This window comes from Microcebus murinus, chromosome 5 (genome assembly GCF_040939455.1).
Source record: "Microcebus murinus isolate Inina chromosome 5, M.murinus_Inina_mat1.0, whole genome shotgun sequence".
In the NCBI taxonomy this organism is placed as follows: domain Eukaryota; kingdom Metazoa; phylum Chordata; class Mammalia; order Primates; family Cheirogaleidae; genus Microcebus; species Microcebus murinus.
The window spans coordinates 40936791-40955527 of NC_134108.1; the positions used below are offsets into that span (position 1 = coordinate 40936791).

General features: G+C 41.8%; 1 protein-coding gene across 5 annotated transcripts in view; it reads left to right on the forward strand.

Annotated features, from left to right (window-relative positions):
* The window catches only part of FAM184A (family with sequence similarity 184 member A), a 149059-nt gene that overhangs the window by 43070 nt on the left and 87252 nt on the right, over positions 1-18737 (forward strand). For 3 of the 5 annotated variants that reach the window (XM_076003027.1, XM_076003026.1, XM_076003028.1), the window contains exon 1: positions 12266-12532. The exons of 1 other annotated variant lie outside the window; for it this stretch is intronic. In XM_076003027.1, the coding sequence (XP_075859142.1) occupies positions 12365-12532 (168 nt within the window). In that variant the 5' untranslated portion in view covers positions 12266-12364. Of the gene's footprint in view, positions 1-12009; positions 12533-18737 lie in introns of those variants that run through there. One more of the 5 variants, XM_076003024.1, reaches the window with a different exon arrangement.

Below are 18737 nucleotides of genomic sequence, written 5' to 3' on the forward strand. Positions count from 1 at the left end.
AGGTTATCCTGACAAGAATGGGTAGGGCTTTTAAGGTAGGGTTCTTAGCAAAGAAGAGATGGGCATATTTAATTAACGGAGCCCAGGAGACCATTCACCCATTCACTGGTGTATGAGGCTGGCTTGGGTGATGAAGCAACTGTTCCACATCCACTCATCCCACCTCTGACTTTTCCTGCAGCTGTAGTGGACTTTTCCACGCACACCGACAGAGTCCCACTGCCTGTGCCCTCTTCATCTCTCTGACTTTCTTTCCTGAGCCTTTCTGTGAAGCAGGGGGAGCTTATATAGCTGGTTCAGGGTGAGCCCAAAGTATAGGGAAGAAATGCTCCCTCCCCCCAGGAGAATCTTCAACCAACAGGGCATGGATGCCAGGGGATAAATGCCTCAGCCTCCCGTGCTTTGCAGGGACAATTCTCAAGTATACTCCACGTGGCTCCTCAGAGGATCCTCAGAAGGCTCGAGTCCAGTTGCCCACAGTGGTAGTTAGCTCAATAGCACACCCTTTCTTGACTTTTCCATCTTCCTTCTCTCAGTAAGCTTCCTCCCTCCTTCCTACCTTCTGGCGTCATCTCGCAAATATTATAAATTACCTGAACTCAACTCGCGACCTCAGGCTCTGCTTTTGGGTGGACCCAAACTAAGACAGTAATACTAGAAAGAAGGCACTCAGGATAGTATTCTGGAAATGGTTTGCTCACCAATAAAGCGGAAACAAAAACTCCACTGCTGGTGGTAATTGTGGTGTTGATAACTTCTGGCATAATTATCCAGCTCTCACCTGCAGTGGATAGGATGCGGTGGAAGGGGGAGCTTTGCTTATATAACATCGCTAATACTGGAAAGAAAAGGCGCAATGGTGATTATAGGAGTAGTGGAATTGGCTGGCTTTTGTGAACTACCTTAAAAGCCTTGAAGAATGCCTTAAAGACAAAGACAAGTTCAGTTCGGCCAACTATCAACTCAAGGCATTCTAAGAAAGTCAGAAATCCTCCTTGACAGCAAGCGAGGATACCCTGCAGCAAAAGGGCAGTGTGTACTAAAAATCAGACTCAGAAGTCAATCTTAGGGGTGGCAGAATGGCAAAGGAGACTGAACTTGCAGGTCTCCTGTGTTAAAGATCTGTGCTACAGTAACAGCGTTGACAGGGAAAGAGTGGGACCCTGGGCCTCGGGATGAAGGCATCTCTGAGGATATGGATGAGGACCTTGAACCCTAGATGCTCTGGCTGTGGAAGCCAATCTCCTCCCCCTTGCTAGAGGACAACAGCCTTTCCTTGTCTGGAGAAGATGAAAACCTCCTGGAGTTGAATGTCTTGCAAGATGATGCTAATCTTTCTTGGGATCCCCTCCACTGACTCCCCTAATTGCTTGCAGATTGATGACTGTCAAGTTCTAGCATACCAGGAGAGGGAGGTGCAGTCTCTGCTGTGGGAACAAAAAACTTACTGAAAGAAATACACAACAATTCTGACAGGAAAGAGGGAAAGATCTATGGGAATTAATTGGAAGGTGTTAAACTGAATAGGGCGGTGGGATATAAGGCTGAGTAGCGGAGAGTTTAATGGCTTCGAACATTCTCTCATGATTCAGCGTTTAGCATCCTGTTGAGGACACCCAGAGTTTGTCCTGACAAACTGCTAAAATGGTGCCTTGAAACATGGACATGACAAATGACGTAGAGATGCCAGAGCTGTCTTCCAGTGTTAGGAAACAGGTCAGAAGTCTCAAGGATGTAGGCATAACAGAATGAGGTTTTTATGTGAGACCCATTGCCTATGTTTCCCAAGATACTCCCTTCACTAGGACAATAAGAAAGGCACTAGCATTTTTTTTTTATATAAAAAAAGGCCAGAGTCTGTGAATCAGGGTTCAGAGAAGAAAATGCTGCTATATAATTTGGCTTCCTAGGATCAATGGAAATGAAAGAATTCCATGAGTTTAGAGTCTAGGTCATTGCACTTAAACATCAAAGGCCAGATGGGCAACAAGACTAGAGGGGTAACCAGGGTGCTGGACCCCTACGGATTTGGGGGTAATGGTTAATAGAGCTTTGTGTCCCTAGGGATGAGATAGATAGACAGCCTACAAAAGTATTACTTGACTTTGGCAATCAGAAAAAAATGTAAAGCAGGTGAGCAGTAGGCTAGGCTTGGCAACCACCATAGAAAAAGATAATGATAATTCTCTGTTGAGTTTTCAGATCTGAGCCAGCTATCAGACCCAGAGCCAATGACTGAAGGAGAAGCCTGATCCTCTCGATGAAAGATCCTACAATCCCATTGTAAATATATACACTAACTCTCCAGTTCTTACCCCAAAGAGACCTATGACTATTTACCCAGACTTTTTAAGGGCTGTTTAGATATGGGATCTGAGGTGACACTGATAACAAGGACCCAAATGCAATCATGGCACCATTAATAAAGTAGGGATTTAATGAGGACAAAGAATAAATGAAGTCTTATCACAAACTATCTCCTGTGTAGTATCTCCTATGGGATTTATGGGATTTAAAATGGGTTTACAGGCCATCTTGTGGTCATTATCCCAAGCCCTGAGTGCATAAGTGAATGGATATAGTTAGTTATTGAACTTTGTATTCCTAACACTTAGAAAGACGTATTGCACAAGTTTGGTCTCTTTTCATTTGGGGGCCAGTAGATACTACACAGGATATACTACTCCAACCCATTTATTGAGTGGCTCAGAAGTTTGGCAGTTTCAAGTGGGACACAAAGCAATAGAGGACTCTGCAGCAGGTTCAGGCAATGGCGCACGCTTCCTTGTGGCTAGGACTATATGAGACAACAGATTGAGTGGTGCTAGAGGTATTCAAAAGAAGAGTGGCAACTGAGAGCTCTAGGATTCTTAGTCAAGACATGCCTCCTGCTACAGAGAATTGCTCACTGTTTGAAAAGTAATTTCTGGTATGCTACAGGGTACCATGAGAGACTGAGTGCCTGACCATGGGACATCAATATTTGCAATTGGAGATGCCCACTGTGAACTGTGTACTGTTAAATCATCTGGGTTATAAGTTGAGCTTGCACAGCTGCAATCCATCATATGATGGAAATGATACATACAGGGTTAGGCCTGAGCAAGCAAGTCCAAGTAAGTTTCACAAAAAGATGACCAGATTCCCACATCACCAACTTGTGTTGTACCAGTGCTTCTCCAACAGTCCACACCTATGGCCTCATGAGATGTTCCCTGTGACCAAAACATCCATGCCTGTTTTAAATTTTAATTTTTATTTTTTTAGACAGGGTCTTGCTCTGTTGCCCTAGTTAGAGCGCAGTGGCATCATCATAGCTCACTGCAACCTCAAACTCCTGGGCTCAAGTAATCTTCCTGCCTTGGCCTCCGAAATGCTAGGATTACAGGCATGTGCCATCACACTCAGCTAATGTTTCTATTTTTAGTAGAGATGGGGTCTCGCTCTTGCTCAGGCTGGTCTCAAACTCTTGGCCTCAAGCAATCCTCCCACCCCAGTCTCCCAGAGTCCTAGGATTACAGGGGTGAGCCGTCAAGCCCACAGGCCTGTTTTAAAAGTCAATTGACTCAATGTGTTGGTTTAAGCAAAAGTGGTCTACTGGTCCACTATACCCACTCACAGCCCCTAAAATAAACTAGTAAGAAAAAATCCTCACTGTAGGCACAGATTGGGACAGAACACTCAGTGTATGAATAAACTAGCCTGATGTAAGGATATGTATGCTTCTCCTGTGCAGTGGTGACCTGCTTGGCTGACTGGTTAGGGACCTAGAATGAGCAAGATTCTAATATTGAGTATAAAGAGTTGTGTGGATAGAAGCAGAGAGTAGAACAATGGTTACTAGAGGTTGGGAAGTGTAGTGGGGAGACAGGATGCCCAGAGGTTGGTTAATGGATACTAGATTACAGCTAGACAGGAGAAATAAGTTCTTATGTTCTACAACACTGTAGAATGACTATAATTAACAACAATTTATTACATATTTTCAAATAGCTAGAGGAGTAGATTTTGAGTGTTCTCCACACAAAGAAATGGTAAATGTTTGAGGTGATGGATATGCTAATTACCCTGATTTGATCATTAGGCATTATTACACGCAATGAAATCTCACATTATACCCCACAAATATATACAATTATTTTGTGTCAATTAAAAATAATAATAGGCTGGGCATGGTTGCTCATGCCTGTAATCCTGGCATGTTGGCAGGCCAAAGCAAGATGATCACTTGAGGCCAGGAGCTCGAGACCAGTCTGGACAACATAGCCAGACCCTGTCTCTACAAAAAAATAGAAAAATTAGCTAGGCGTCGTAGCTAGCACCTGTAGTCCCAGCTACTCGGGAGGCTGAGGTAAGAAGATCACTTGAGCCAGGAGTTTGAGGTTGCAGTGAGCTGTGATGATGCCACTGCACTCTAACTGGGTGATAGAATGAGACTCTTATCTCAAAATAATAACAATAATGATAATAGAAAAAAACATATTTTTGTGGATATATCTCTGAGAGTAGAAACAAATATGCACATCTTTTTGCCTCACACTAATGTCTGCTGGAAAGCATTCATCATTGAGGAGGCTTTTATCAACAAGGTAGACACGATGCTCCTTGGGTAGATGTCAGCCAGCCTCTGTTCTTGGCATTCCAATGCTAGTGCAGTGGACCCATGAACATAGCAGCTTTGTTGGCAGGTATAAGGGCCATACCAGGCCCTAGCAATATCGGCTCATTCTCACCAAGCTGACGTTGCTACTGCTTCTACAGAAGTTCTGACTTTTCAGCAGCAAAGACCAATAATGAGTATTGGATAGAGTACCAATCCTGAAGGACACCACCAGGCACTTAGTGGAAAATTGATTACATCAGATCCCTCACCCCTCCTCCCTCTAGAAGAGGGAGTGATTCATCCTTACTGGAATTACTTCCTATCCTGGATATGTGTTTGTCCTCCTTGCCCATAGAGTAGCTTCTGGGATTATTATCTGAGGGCTTACAGAATGCTTTATTTACTGACATGGTATTCTGCATAGCATTACTGTGGACCAAAGGACCCACAGCAAAGGAGGTATGACAAGACAACATGGGCACAAAGCTATGGTGATCCACCGTTCCTACCATATACCACATTATGCACAGGTTACTGGTGTGACAAAATGTTGGAAAGGACCGTTAAGGGCTCAGTTAGATTAGGGACAACATCCTGCATAGCTGGGAGTTGTCCTGTAAGATGTGGTATATTCACTGAGCCAATGTCAGATATATGGTGCTGTGGACCCAATAGTTAGTATACATGAGACTGGAAACCAAGGTGGAGAAGCAGAAATGGCTCCTCTTACCATGTACTCAGTGACCCACTTGCAGAATTTGCACTTCCTATTTCCACATCCTTAGGCTCTGTTAGACTATAGGCCTTCATTACTATTGGGTGTGGGAGGGAGAAAATCACATCAACTAGGGGATACTGTAAGGGTCTCACAGAACCTATAGCCACGGCCACCACCTGTTGACCTTGGCTCTTTATGTCAAAGGACTACTAGAAAAAGAAAGGCATTTTTTAATATCGGCAGGGTAATTGATCCTGATTATCATGAGCACCTAGGATTGTTGCTAAATAATGGAAGTATGGAAGGGTATTTCTAGATATCAAAAGATACACTTGGATTCCCCTTGTTCTTTTATGCCTGACAAAAGCACTGAATAAAAAATTATAGCAACCTCAGCCTGACACAGGCAAGCCAACCAAGGCCTTGGATTTCTCAAGGATGAAGGCTTGGATCTCCCCACCAAGCTAATACATTGCATCAGCTGAAGTACTCACCAAGGGGGAGGAAAATCTAGAATGGGTTGTGAAAATCTAGAAAAAAAAACCCTAATAAATATCAATTATGGCCTTTGGAGCAGTTGCAGCAAGGGGCATCTGCTTGCTACACTAACTCTCTGGTTCAATTGAGAATTAGCAGCTGAGTTCTCTGAGTTCAATTGAGAATTAGCAGCTGCTTATGACCTTCAAGAACTGGTGACAGAATGAATTTTATATAGGGCAGAAATGGATCTGAAAGTTTCAACGGATAGACTGTAGGAGATACTTTTGGTGTCCTGTGCCACTTCTTTTTATTTCAGCTGCAAAGGTGTTGGACAGTTCCTATGCATGCCACAGCTTCCCCTCAAATGCCTGCTACATGCATTTTCTGTCTTCCTGACTCACCACTCTCACCAAAGCCACAGGAGTTCACTGAGCCCAGCTGAATGGCCAGACATACAGGGGAGTTAAGTCCCCTGAAAGCCACCCTCAACCAATGAGTGAGGGGAGTTAGTGGATAAATACATCAGCCTTTTGTCACTGGGAGGAAAAATTCTGAGATTTCTGACTACACAGTTCCTCAGAGAGTCCCTACAGGGACTAAGTCCCAATTGACCAAAGTGGTAGCTAAATCAATAATGTATCCTTTAATGCTTTTCCTTCTCATCTCTCAGCTTCTTGCTTTTCAAGATCATCTGGCAAGTAAACTACTTAATTCAGTCCCTGCTTTCAGAAGAACCCAAAGCAGATGGATAAACCAGTTGACTGCTGGTTGATGGTCATATTTATAGAAAGGAAAGGTTTGATTTTGTTAATAAAGTAAAAGCTAATAATAGTTTTGGTAGAGAAATTGAATTTAACTAAAAATTGGAAATAAACATCTATTGTGCATTTATTATATATCAAGCATTTTAGAAGGTATTCAATACCATTATTGATTGATGACAGAAGTGAGTTTTCGGAACTCATAGGAAAGGAACAGGAAAAAGAGAAAGCACATAATAAGAAATCAACAAATGGTAGTCAAACTCTTTTATAATGGTGTCTACCTGCTTGCAGCCATCTGGATAACCACTTATCTAAAGAAATCTACAATCTTATTTAGGCTTATGTTGTGTACCATGCTTTGGTGAGTGTGTTAGGAAATGAGGGTTCCAGCATGACTGGTGTGTGGTATATCCAAATATATATAACAAAATTCTTTTCTAAAAATATGAAATAATTCAACATGTGATACGTGAGAAATATAAGAAACCCTCAAGATCATTTAGTCCAATGTCTTCATTTTACAGATGGAGAAAAAGAGGTAGCTGGTGGCCTAAACAGACCCTGGATATCAAGCTTCAAAATCCCTTTCCATTATACATGGAAACTTGTACCAAGAGAAGAGTTGTCATTTGGAAACTGGTTAACTGAAAATAGTTTCTGTATTTCTGTGAAGTCTTACACAAAGCAGGTGTGTTTATAGATGCCATTGGAGTTCAGTTGCTTGTATACAGTCTAAATTGATACTGAGTCCCTTATGCCAATAAGCCTTGTAGAATGGCCTCAGATGGAGTTCCAATCAAGTACTGAATCTTTCTAAGAGGCCTAACATTGTGATGCAAAACAGAAGAGAACTCCAAAGAACCTTGGCGATCACCTTGCCAACCCCAATAGAGGTTTTTGTAGATATTTAGTCTAGGCGCTTTTGTACATATTTAGTATCACTCTCAATTGATTGCCTAACTTGATCTCCATGATTCTTCTGGCTCAAATGGGAAGAAAGAAAATAAAAAAAAGGAGAAAGAAGAACATTTCCCCCACCTCTTCCCTCTTTCAAACCTTCTATCCAGATGTCCTCATTAGCTAACCACGGCCTCAGGTAGGAAATGGTTGTTTCCCCTCCAGGAGGGAAGCGCTCAATAAATGCCTGTTGGTTGACGGAACAGCATTCTCTGATTGTCTATCATCTGGAATGGTTCTCCCATAAGTAGCAAGGGTATCTTTCATTGATGAAAGCAGTGACCACTTTTTTTATTGTGGTAAAATATAAATAACATACAATTTACCATTTTAACCATTTAAAATGTATAATTTGGCACATTAAGTACATTCACATTGCTGTACAACCATGACCTCCACCCAATCTCCAGAACTTTTCGTCTTCCCAAACTGAAACTTCATGCCCATTAAATAATAACTCCCCATTCCCCACTCCCTCCAGCCCCTGGCAACCACTATTCTCTGTCTCTATGTATTTGACTACTCTAGATACTTAATCCATAAGTGAAATCATACAGTATTTGTCCTTTGGTAACTGGCTTATTTCACTTAGCATAATGCCTTTAAGGCTCATCCATACTTATTTTCTGTTTTTGTTTTGTTTTCTTGAGAGTAGACATCCTAATGGATGTGAAGGTTTCTCATTGTGGTTTTGATTTGCATTTCCCTAATGATTAGTGATGTGGAACATCTTTTTGTGTGCTTATTGACTGTTAGTATATCTTCTTCAGAGACATGACTATGCAAGTCCTTTGTCCATTTTTTAATTGGGTTGTTTGTTTTTGTTGTTGTATTTTAGAGGTTCTTTATATATTTGGATAGTATAAGGGATATTAAGGATATTATAATTAATCCCTCATAAGATATATGATCTGTGCATATTTTCTCACATTCCTTGGGTTGCCTTTTCACTCTCTTGATAATGTACTTTGAAGCGCAAAAATTTTTGATTTTGAAGTCCAATTTATCTAGTTTTCTCTTTGTTACCTATGCTTTTGGTACACTAACTTTTGAGTTCACATCTCAATCCTAATTTTAATTCTTAAATTTAAATGCTACTGCTTGGGGTTAAGGTTGGTTTTCTGGGGCCTGAAACACACATAATTTGGGAGGCTTAAGAAAAAAATATATAAAGAATGTTATTTTTATTAATTTCTACTAAATTTTATGCTAAGATCCTCATAAGAAATCATGCAAGCTTCATTAGCTTCATCATTAATCAGCTTTTGCAGTCACCACCATCACCTTTCTTCTTCCCTCCCCCCACCATTTCTAACAATTGAGCAAGCATGTATAAATCTTAATTGAAATATTAGTATATGAAAATATTACTATAAAGATATTTCTAGCCAAAGCATATCAGAACAGATATTCTCCTATAAACAGCTTTAATCTATTATTTACTAAATCAGAAAGGACTGAGGTTTAACATATCTACTCATAATTCTAGCTCTATTACTAATTGGTTTTGAAAATCTGGCAACTAAACCTTTCTGATTATCAACATGTATAAAATAAGAAGTTTGGACTTGAAGTTCCATTACGGCTCTAATAGTCAATAATTCTTTTTACTTCCAGCTCATTTCTCTACCTGCTTTCAGTGCTTGTTCCTCTGTCCTACCTCCATCCTGCTGTGTCAAAGTTCTGCATTACAATGAATTCATTTCATTATTACTTTGAGTATGATGCTTCCATCCATTGGTTATGATTCCTCCTTAAAGAGAAGTTTTAGAATGTCATAGATGGTGACCTACCTAAACTGACACCTCTTTTCACATACCCATGGCTCTGGTCTCCTCTTGAAAGCAATATTTACTTTCTCTTGCTGTATTCTTATTTGATTACGATATTACCTCACCTATTCTATATCCAATTGCAACTGAACATCTCCATGGAGATGTCCCATAGGCATCTTAAACATTAAGGTGTTCTACATCAAAGTAATTATCTTCCCCAACCTGTCCCTCCTTCTCTATTCTGTCTCAGTTGGAGCTTCTTGACAGCTCTCTCTTCCTCATCCTCCATGTTGTTTTACCTTATGGACGTTTCATATCATCACTTTCTATTCTCACTGCCATATTTTAGGTCAGTGGTTCATTGTCTCTCACCTGAATTAAGTGCAGTAGACAAATAGCACTAGTCACTCTGTCTATTAAATTGCCCCTGTAATCCATTTTCCACAATCAAAAGATTTATGTAACTAAAGTACAAATCTGATTGTCTCATTTCCCTGCTTTAAACCCTCAACAGCTCATGATTACCTTCAGAATAAAGTTCTAATCCCCTAATCAAGGTATATAAGCCCCCACCTCCAATGAGTAATCTTGGTACCTGCTCTACCTCATGTTCTGACATCCCAGTCAAAACTTTACTCTAGCCGTATTGTACCACTTGCTGTTCCCTCAACAAGTCATGCTCTCATCTAATCTCCAGGCTTTTCTCTTGCTACCTACAGAGCTACCTTCCTAAGGTCTACCTTCCTATCGTCTTTATCTGAAAAACTCATCCACCCTCCAGGAGTACAGTTGAGCATTGAACATTACCTTTTTGTGTGTGTGAAGCCTTCTCTAACACCCTAAGGCTAGGTTAAGTGCCCTTCTTGGAGTCCTTTCACACCTCACTGTGTAGCACTTTATTCTTTACTTTGTCTTCTCCATGAGACTGTTAATTTATTCAGGACAGAAATTGCTCCTTAGTCATCACCGCAGCCTAAGCACCTGGAACACCACAGCAGCCAATATTTCTGCATAAACAATTTCATGAGACAAACAGGCACTAAATAAAGATTTCTTGCTTAACTAGTTTCTATCCTTTTCTATTGTACACCTACTTCCTTTACTAGGTTTTTAAAAGGTGAGATTCTGGACAATGGGATTATTGGTGTTTTACCAGTTTAGCATCCCAAACCTGAAAATCTAAAATGCTGGAATCTGAAACTTTTTGAGCACCCACATGACACTCAAAGGAAATGCTCATTGAAGCATTTCAGTTTTTGGTTTTTTTGGATTTGGGATGCTGAACTGGTAAGTATAATGTAAATATTCCAGTCCTAAAAATCTGAAATCTGAACACATTTGGTTCCAAGCATTTTGTATAAGGGATACTCAACCTGTACATTATTCTTTATGTTTCTATACAATACTTAAATAGAATTTCATATCAAATGACCTGTTTTATCCCATTGTAGTAAGGTAAAAATATTAAATTTATGGAATGACAGTGGGTGTCTTTTGAGCATAGCATTTAGGAAAGGCTCCTTTTGGGCTATGCCCTAGAGCAATGGCAGAAACTCATGTGATGGGGTTCAGTGTGAATTACCAGTGGACCGGGGTCATAACTTCTAACTACCAAGTCAGAGCTAGAAGATGTTGACAATATTGCCTCTTTTCAGAGGAAGCACTTTAGGGGTGAACAGGTTCAGTGACTCAGCCGAGGCTACACATTGGTGCCCTTATTTCCAGTCCCATGCTCTTTTCACTGTATTATAGTGACTAAAACAAAAACACCTTGTTGTAGTAAGATTTGGCTATACAAATTTAGTGAAACATAGTGAGCCTTTTGAGCATACGTTTTGGCTTGGAATATAAAGAATATGAGAGTTCTAAAATGTTTGTGAATCTTCCATGCCTAGAATTTGATGAAATAACACTAGCTCCTAATTCTCTTTAATTTCATTTAATCATTAGTGCTTAAGAAGGGAGCAAAACTTTGCATGATACTTGTTTCTGGCCATCTACCCTATTCAGAAACTTGGAATAGACAACTTTTCTGGAAGGTCTGTTAGAAGTGGACTGACTACCTAGCATGTGGGAAAAGATATAACCAATTTAAATCTTCCCTTCTGGAATTCCAACTGATCTGGAAGCATTTCTGTGGCAATGTAACACACGAGTGTGAGTCTGGAAGGAAGGGTCACGGCAGGTATTACGCTGCTACTTCACTACTCACGTCTCTGGTCCTCGTGGGAAGTGAACTGGATGTGAGGCTGCCTGTCTTATTGGGGAAGAGCCACTTCTTGGGGCCCTGCACTCTCGAGGATGCACGTGAAGGCTGTGTAAACCGGCACGCGTTCTGTTGGCCGAAGGTGACCACAGCCCCCTCTTCTCCGGCCGAATTTTTCACACAAGGCCGCACGCTCGGCGCTCTGGCTTGCCGCCGGCGCCGGAGCTCCCAGGGTGCCACCGGCCACAGCCGAAAGCCCGCGCAGCGCCGCCGCGGTGCGCCCTCAGGGGGGCGCCCCCACCGGCCGCGGGGGCGCGGCGCTGGCGCGGCGGCGCGGGGCGGGGCTCGACTGCGGGGAAATGACGTCGCCGACCCCGCGCGCTCCGCGGGCCGCGCGTCCTGGTAACGGCGGCTCCACGGCTCCCGCGTCCTCCTCTATGTCCCCGCCTTCTCCCCCTGCGGCCCGCCCCGTCTCCTCCTCCCTCCGCAGCCTCAGCTGCAGCCGTCTCGCCTGGCCCCGGCTGCCGGCTGCGAGCCGGACCCGCGGAGCCCCCGACGCCCCCTCCGGGCGCGGGCTTGGCTGCAGGCGACAGCGGGCCCGACCCCGGGGCGCCGCCGCTGGACCCCAGGCGTCCGCCCCGCGCCGTTGTCCCTGCGGCCCCTGGCCGGCCGGACCGCCCCGTCCCTGGCGGGGGGTGACCGCGGGGGGCGCGGGCGGGCGGCGCCTGCGGCTGAGGCTGGGGGGCGCCGGGTGTCGGGTCGGGAAGCGGCCGCCCCGGCTGTTGCCTCCCAGTCGTCGCCGCCCCGCGGGCCTCCCCGCGAGCGCGGGGACAGGTGCCCCGGCCGGGGTCTGTCGGAAAGATGGCGACCCCGGGCATGAGCTGGCAGCCGCACTATTACGGCGGCTCGGCCGCCGGGGCGGCCAAATTCGCGCCCTCGCCGACCGCCGCGCAGCTGGCGGGGCACAGCATGGACTACAGCCAGGACATGCACATGAAGATGAGCAAGAAGATCGCCCAGCTCACCAAGGTAAGGGGCGCGGCGGCGGGGCGGGCCCGCCCGTGAGGCAGCCAGCGCCGGTCCCGGGGGCGAGTTGAAGGGGTCCCTTCCGGAGAAGCAACAGCCGGGGGAGACTTACCTCCAAAACCCTGCAAACTTCGGCGGAACGCTGGCAACGTGAATTTAAACTAGGCAGCACAGCGGCACGGCCGAGATTATGGGACTTGCCCCTCCTTGCTCTTTAGGGGTTAGCCAGCACCGAACAAGTTAGGATTTACTTGCTTTATTCCACAATAACAAATCACCTTACTTCTGCTCTCATGCATCTGCCAAGGCTCCACGAGGCATCACTCTCCTGTACTTAAGATGTACAGTACCGTATTTACCTAATATGACCTGAAATCCCTGGAATTAATCAGTATCTTTTATTGGTTACTTAGTTAAGAGGAGAATAAACTTTCACAGGAATGTTGGAGAGTAAAACATACCTTGCATGCCATTTTGGGGATTTAATGAGTCATTCCTCAACGTGACAAAATGTCAAACAAGGCTTATTAGATGAATCACACTGTGTTTGCATTTGGTTAAATGTTTCAGTCTATCAGAAGATACTTTTCAAGGAGCAAATAGCCTGCGAATTTGGCCAACTGTAGTTTAGGATGATACCTAAGTTAGTGAGCTTTTCTTCAAATTTACGTTGATAATGAAGAAGAGTTGGTGTCCGTGAAGCAAAAGCAGTTCAGATGCATTATATTGCTCTGTCGAGATCTCACATGCAATCTAGCAATAAACGCTTCAGGGAGAAGAGAAGTGATTTGTGGTTGCTGAAAGTTAGCAGATGTGGTGTACCTTAAAGTGTTTAAGCTAGTTTGCGAACCACTTGCTAGGAGCGTCAGCATACTGAAGAGAAGTGGCCATTGTGGGAGTTACTACAGCATAGCCTCTACAGCCTGACTGGACTCCGAAATTCTCATTGTGTAATTCCATCACTAGTTGGCACTTTTTAGAGAGTATAATAAGGCATTAGAATTGGAAGGGAGGAAAGGAGGAAAATAGGAGTGAAAAGGGGATGAAAAGAGGGTTAAAGGTTTTAGTGAAGAAATGTGATTGAGAATTGAAAGAAAACATGCAAAAACTAAAGAAAGAAGGAGCATAACGGTAAAACCCAACCATTCAAAACGAGGAAACATTTTGTGAATTTCCCTTGGTTTTTGTTTTGTTTGGTTTTTGTTTTATGTCAGCACCATCTCAGAGGTCTGTTTCCTCTTGTGACAGAGGGTCCCCAAATTCAGGGAAAGGAAGATCTAAGAAGGAACAATAGTAGTATATTATCAGAGCATTTACACATGTGGGGCTAAAAGCCAATACATAGTGTTGATCTTCAGAATACTGATGTCCAGAATGAAGCACATGAATATTTATTCTGATTTTCTCTTATGATGTGTTCACACACCCATTGTTCTTATTTTAGATTGTTACCCTCTAGACCCCTGCTGTAAGTAATAAAATAGTCAATAAGTTGGTACTGGGACTGTGTACTGTTTAATAAAAAAGCTGTTTTTCCTCTCTTCAGTAAACTTTTATCCTTTCTACTTAGACTTTTTCAATTTCCTGTTCTTTTATCAGAAAAAAACAGTTCAGCACCACTGGTAAAATGGGAGTATTGAATGGAAGCTCCTATCACATTATCCTGTTATACAGCCCACCTCAAATCTAATGAGACAACAGGATGCTCCCAGGCCAGTGCTCTCACACCCCTTGAGGGCCACACCTTATCTTTACTGGGTGTTAAACTCTCTGATTTCTTGTTTGTAGTTACAGTCTCTAAAACTGCACCCCCTCTGATAAGTGCCTCAGACATTTAATCCCACGTACTAGGTAGGGTTTCTCAACCTCACGCTATTGACATTTTGGACAAGATAATTCCATTGTTATTGGTGGGTTGTTTTCTACCTTATGAGATGTTTAGCAGCATATTTGGCACTGCTCAATGGGTGCCAGTGGCACGTTCTCTCCTCCTGCAGTTGTGACAATAAATATGTCTCCAGACTTTACCAGATTCTCCCAGGGTGGGGCAGGGTAGTGGGAGCAAAATCATCCCACATTAAGAACCATTGACTTATACTGAAAAATCTAGGGGTTCTCCCACCCCTATCTCTTGCCTTTATTTGCTAAGATAAGGCCTGAGAATGAAACAATCTGATAATAGGACTGTTGCAACCAACACCCTTCAGTTTCTGAAAACATAATAAATCTTGCTTCCCTTATTTGACATTTTGAAAACTGTCAAATTTTGCGGTCACATACAATAAGTTGTGAATATCATACCATAAGCATGACATCATGAGTGTGCATACACACACACACACACACTGTTATAAACTTTACTAGTATCTGCCATATAGAATTTTCACTTGTGAAGTTTATTAATAAATTCTTATCAGCAGAGGTATGTTAGTATAACTATTGTCAGAACTTAACACTAGCTTATATTGCATAATTGAACATCATAAAGGTAACCATGAAAACTGCATTTTATTTCTTTTGGAAAGGAATCAGAGCTTGTCAGCATTATAGCAACAGAACAACTAAGAGCATGCCTTGGGAATCTGACACACTGTTGGAAGAAGGAAAGAGAGGAAAGAGCAACAAACTTTTACTTGATCAGTGAAGAAGCTAGATGGTTATCTCACTTCAGTGCTTTTGTAGCCTTGGCAGATGTTTCAAGCTCATTCTTTCACTTGTGAATCCTCTACTTCCCACCTCGGTTGCTTGACATTTTCACTTCAGGTTCCTTAATTAAGAGCCTGCTATGTGCCACATACAATACAATTCTCTAAGATAGGTTTTATCATCCCTATTTTAAAGATTAGGAAACTGAGGCTTAAGGCTTAGTGACTTACTCAAGGTCACAATACTAGTAAGTGGTGGGGTGAGAGTTTTATGAAGGCAATGTGTTGTATGTGGCACATAATAGGCTCTTAATTCAGGCTAGCACTGAAAAGACATATATGAACAAAGTGTTAGTAAAATATGTAATATATTTTTAAAATAAAATAAATTCTGCATTATATTTATTATAATAAATAATAGCATTATGTGATAGTGGGGTTTTTGAGGGTTTTCTGCTAAACTCTAAAAATATATACAAGAGTCATTTTTCTTCTATTTGAATATCAAATATTAAAGGTTTCACACTTATTCTTCATTGTAATATAGTACTGCAAATACAGTATGCAAGTTTCAGAGATTTGGCTGCCTATGATAGGCATGAAATTAATCAATTTTATAATTTTGTACATAGTAAAGCTCAATATATTTTTAACTGAAAAGGAAGGTTGGCTGTATATGTATTTGTTCAGATCGTATTTCCTAAGAGCCTAACATAGCAGCCTCCTCATGGTAAGAACAGCAGTTCTTTAAAGCACCTTTTATGTAAGAGGGACTTGGCTAAACGTTAGAGCTACAGCAGGGAGCAAGACACAGTCTCTGCCTTTTAAAGTGAGGCTAGTGTATTTAGGTCACTCATGTCAAGTTTTTAAGAATGAATATTCCATTCTTGAGCTATGTTGTGGTATATTTCTGGAAATGTTAATATCTGAACCATCTCAGAATAGGCAGATAAGCTGGATGGATTCAGTTCTATTTTATAAAACCATATTCGTGTACTTCCGTACCCTCCAGTGTGTTGACGCGTTTAGTGCATTAGGTTGAAAAGGGGGCCTTGTGGGACATAATTATAAACAGCTTTATTTCTGTCACTTTCAATTTACTTTTTCTCCCCCTTTTTGTCCTTTTCAATTTACTCTGTGAGGCTGGTTCATCCTCTGCCATGGACAAACTTTTCTGGTTGCTCTTTGATGATATTGATAATACAAATCGTCCTTTGGTAGCTGAGTTGCAAAATCTCAACTTGATTATTAAATTGTCCAGCGCCAACAAGTAAAAACTGCAGACCAACCCTGAAATAAAGATGAAGCTTCTTCTTTCACAATCACTCTCTCACTCTGTCTGTTGCAAGGGGGAGGCCAATAATTGGGGAAGGGGAGCATTATTGGCTTTTCTCTTCTTCCTCCTTTGTCTTGCCAGTGCTGGTTTCTCACCCCTTCAAAGTTGGACAAGGAAGAAAGGAAGAGAGGAAAAAGGAGGAGCAAACTTTTACTTGATTAGTGAAGAAGCTCGATGTTTAAAGCTCATTCTTTTACTTGTTAGATCCTCTAACTCCCACCTCAGTTGTTTGAGATTTTCACCTCAGGTTCCTTGACAGTGGTGCTGCATTCTTCCTCAGCCTCTGGGAGCTAGCAGTGCCTCCATCTTCATTTTGCTGAGGTCTGTGCAAAGTCTAGATGACCCTCTTAGAGGGACCCATATGACCCCATCCCCACCGGCTCTGTCTCTCTCCCATAAGGCCCACATCTGGTCCACAGAAGGCACTCATTCTTTGCACAAACTATAGAGTGGTTCCAGTTCAACCATCTCTCTTGTTCTCACATCCAGCTTTTCATCCTTTTTATTTTCTGCAAATGAATCAGGTGCCAGGTCAGTAGATTCTTCAAAGTGCTTGGCACACATATCAGGCTCTTCAAGGGGTCTCAAAGCCTTTTCTCCCAGGCTTTATGTTTAGGACAAGCATCCTTCTCCCTTGAAGGCACAGGCTCCTATTACCATAGCTTTCCACAAGGAAATCTTCTCCAACACCCAGCTCTGTAATCTTGATGACCCCTCTCACTAGTGATGGAAGTAGCACCTGCTTTGGAATGTCATTTTTAGTATAAGGTAGAGTCTAAGTTTCCAAAGAACAGAAAGTACTTTCTTCATGTTCTCTGTGCTTAGCATCAAGTCCTCTTTTAATACCCAGCTTATGGCCTTTCCACCTAAAACTGCCATGACCATGTGGACCTTGTTGGGCTTTTCTTATTCTAAATTTGCAAATACTGTTTATTGTGTTTATAAATATACTTTGTTTCTTTTCTTTTTGGGGGGTGTGGTATGGGGTCTCACTCTGTTACCTGGCTAGAATGCAGTGGCATCATCATAGCTCATAGCAACCTCAAACTCCTGGGCTTAAGTGAGCCTTCTCCCTTAGCCCCCTGAGTAGCTGGGACTATATGCGAGTGCCACCACACCCGGCTAATTTTTCTATTTTTTGTAGAGATAGGGTTTTGTGTTGTCCCTCAGGCTGATCTTGAACTCCTGGACTCAAGTGATCCTCCTGCCTTAGTCTCCCAAAGTGCTAGGATTACAGGTATGAGTCACTATGCCTGGCCCCAAAATACCTTGTTTGTTAATGCGACTGGACATTTTTCAGCTGTAGGAACTGTATCTTTTATTTCATATAACCTTAATATGAATGCTTTGTACATAGTATAAAAGTTTAATAAGTATTTATTGAAAATGATAGTGGTGATGATATACCAAGTGATTTTTTTTATGCAGTAGAGAAAATATTTTTGAGGAATTGTGTCTCCTACTCTTCTGAAATGATAGATCATTTCAGCTGAGTTAAATTATTATTAAATATTTAGATGTTTATTGGCTGCTATAAAGTGCTTTAAAAAATCTATATTATTTCCTAATGTACTTATACTTTTGATGTAAAAATAACATAAAGCTCTTTGTCTAAAATATATAGCTTTTGTCATTTTAAAATGTATGTAATTAATATAATAGTTTCTTAACAAGTATAAAAAAGTCTTATGATAAATCATTTAATACTGACTCTGCTTTTACTGTATCTAAAACCAGAATGTATTTATATAATACCAAAACCAGTGAAATTTTCAAACAATCCTATTTTCTCTGCATCAAATAAAACTTATTTTTCACTAATTGGATTGTTTGAATTACCTAGATACTGTTTCATAATAATATTCAGTTTGGGTTATAACTTGGGCTTTTGAACTAGAGTTCTAAGTAGCTTCATAAAACATACCAGTTGGCTGTCTTTCAGCCTAGCACTAGTACATGCTGAATGCAGCATCTTTTTTTTCTTCATTGTTACATTGCAGCTTTGCCATGCTTGTAGCAGTAGCTTGTGTAATCTTTTAGTCAATAGTTGAGTGGTTTGGATTAATTTCTTGTGTTTTACTAATGGACAGAAAAGCATGATATCCTATTAATAATTGTCTACAAACCTAAAAAGGAATTGCTTTTAGAGTTAAAGGTTTAGAGCTGGTAGAAAGCTTAGATTCTGACCATCCTAACCTTCTCATTTTTATAGGTATGGAAGTTGAAA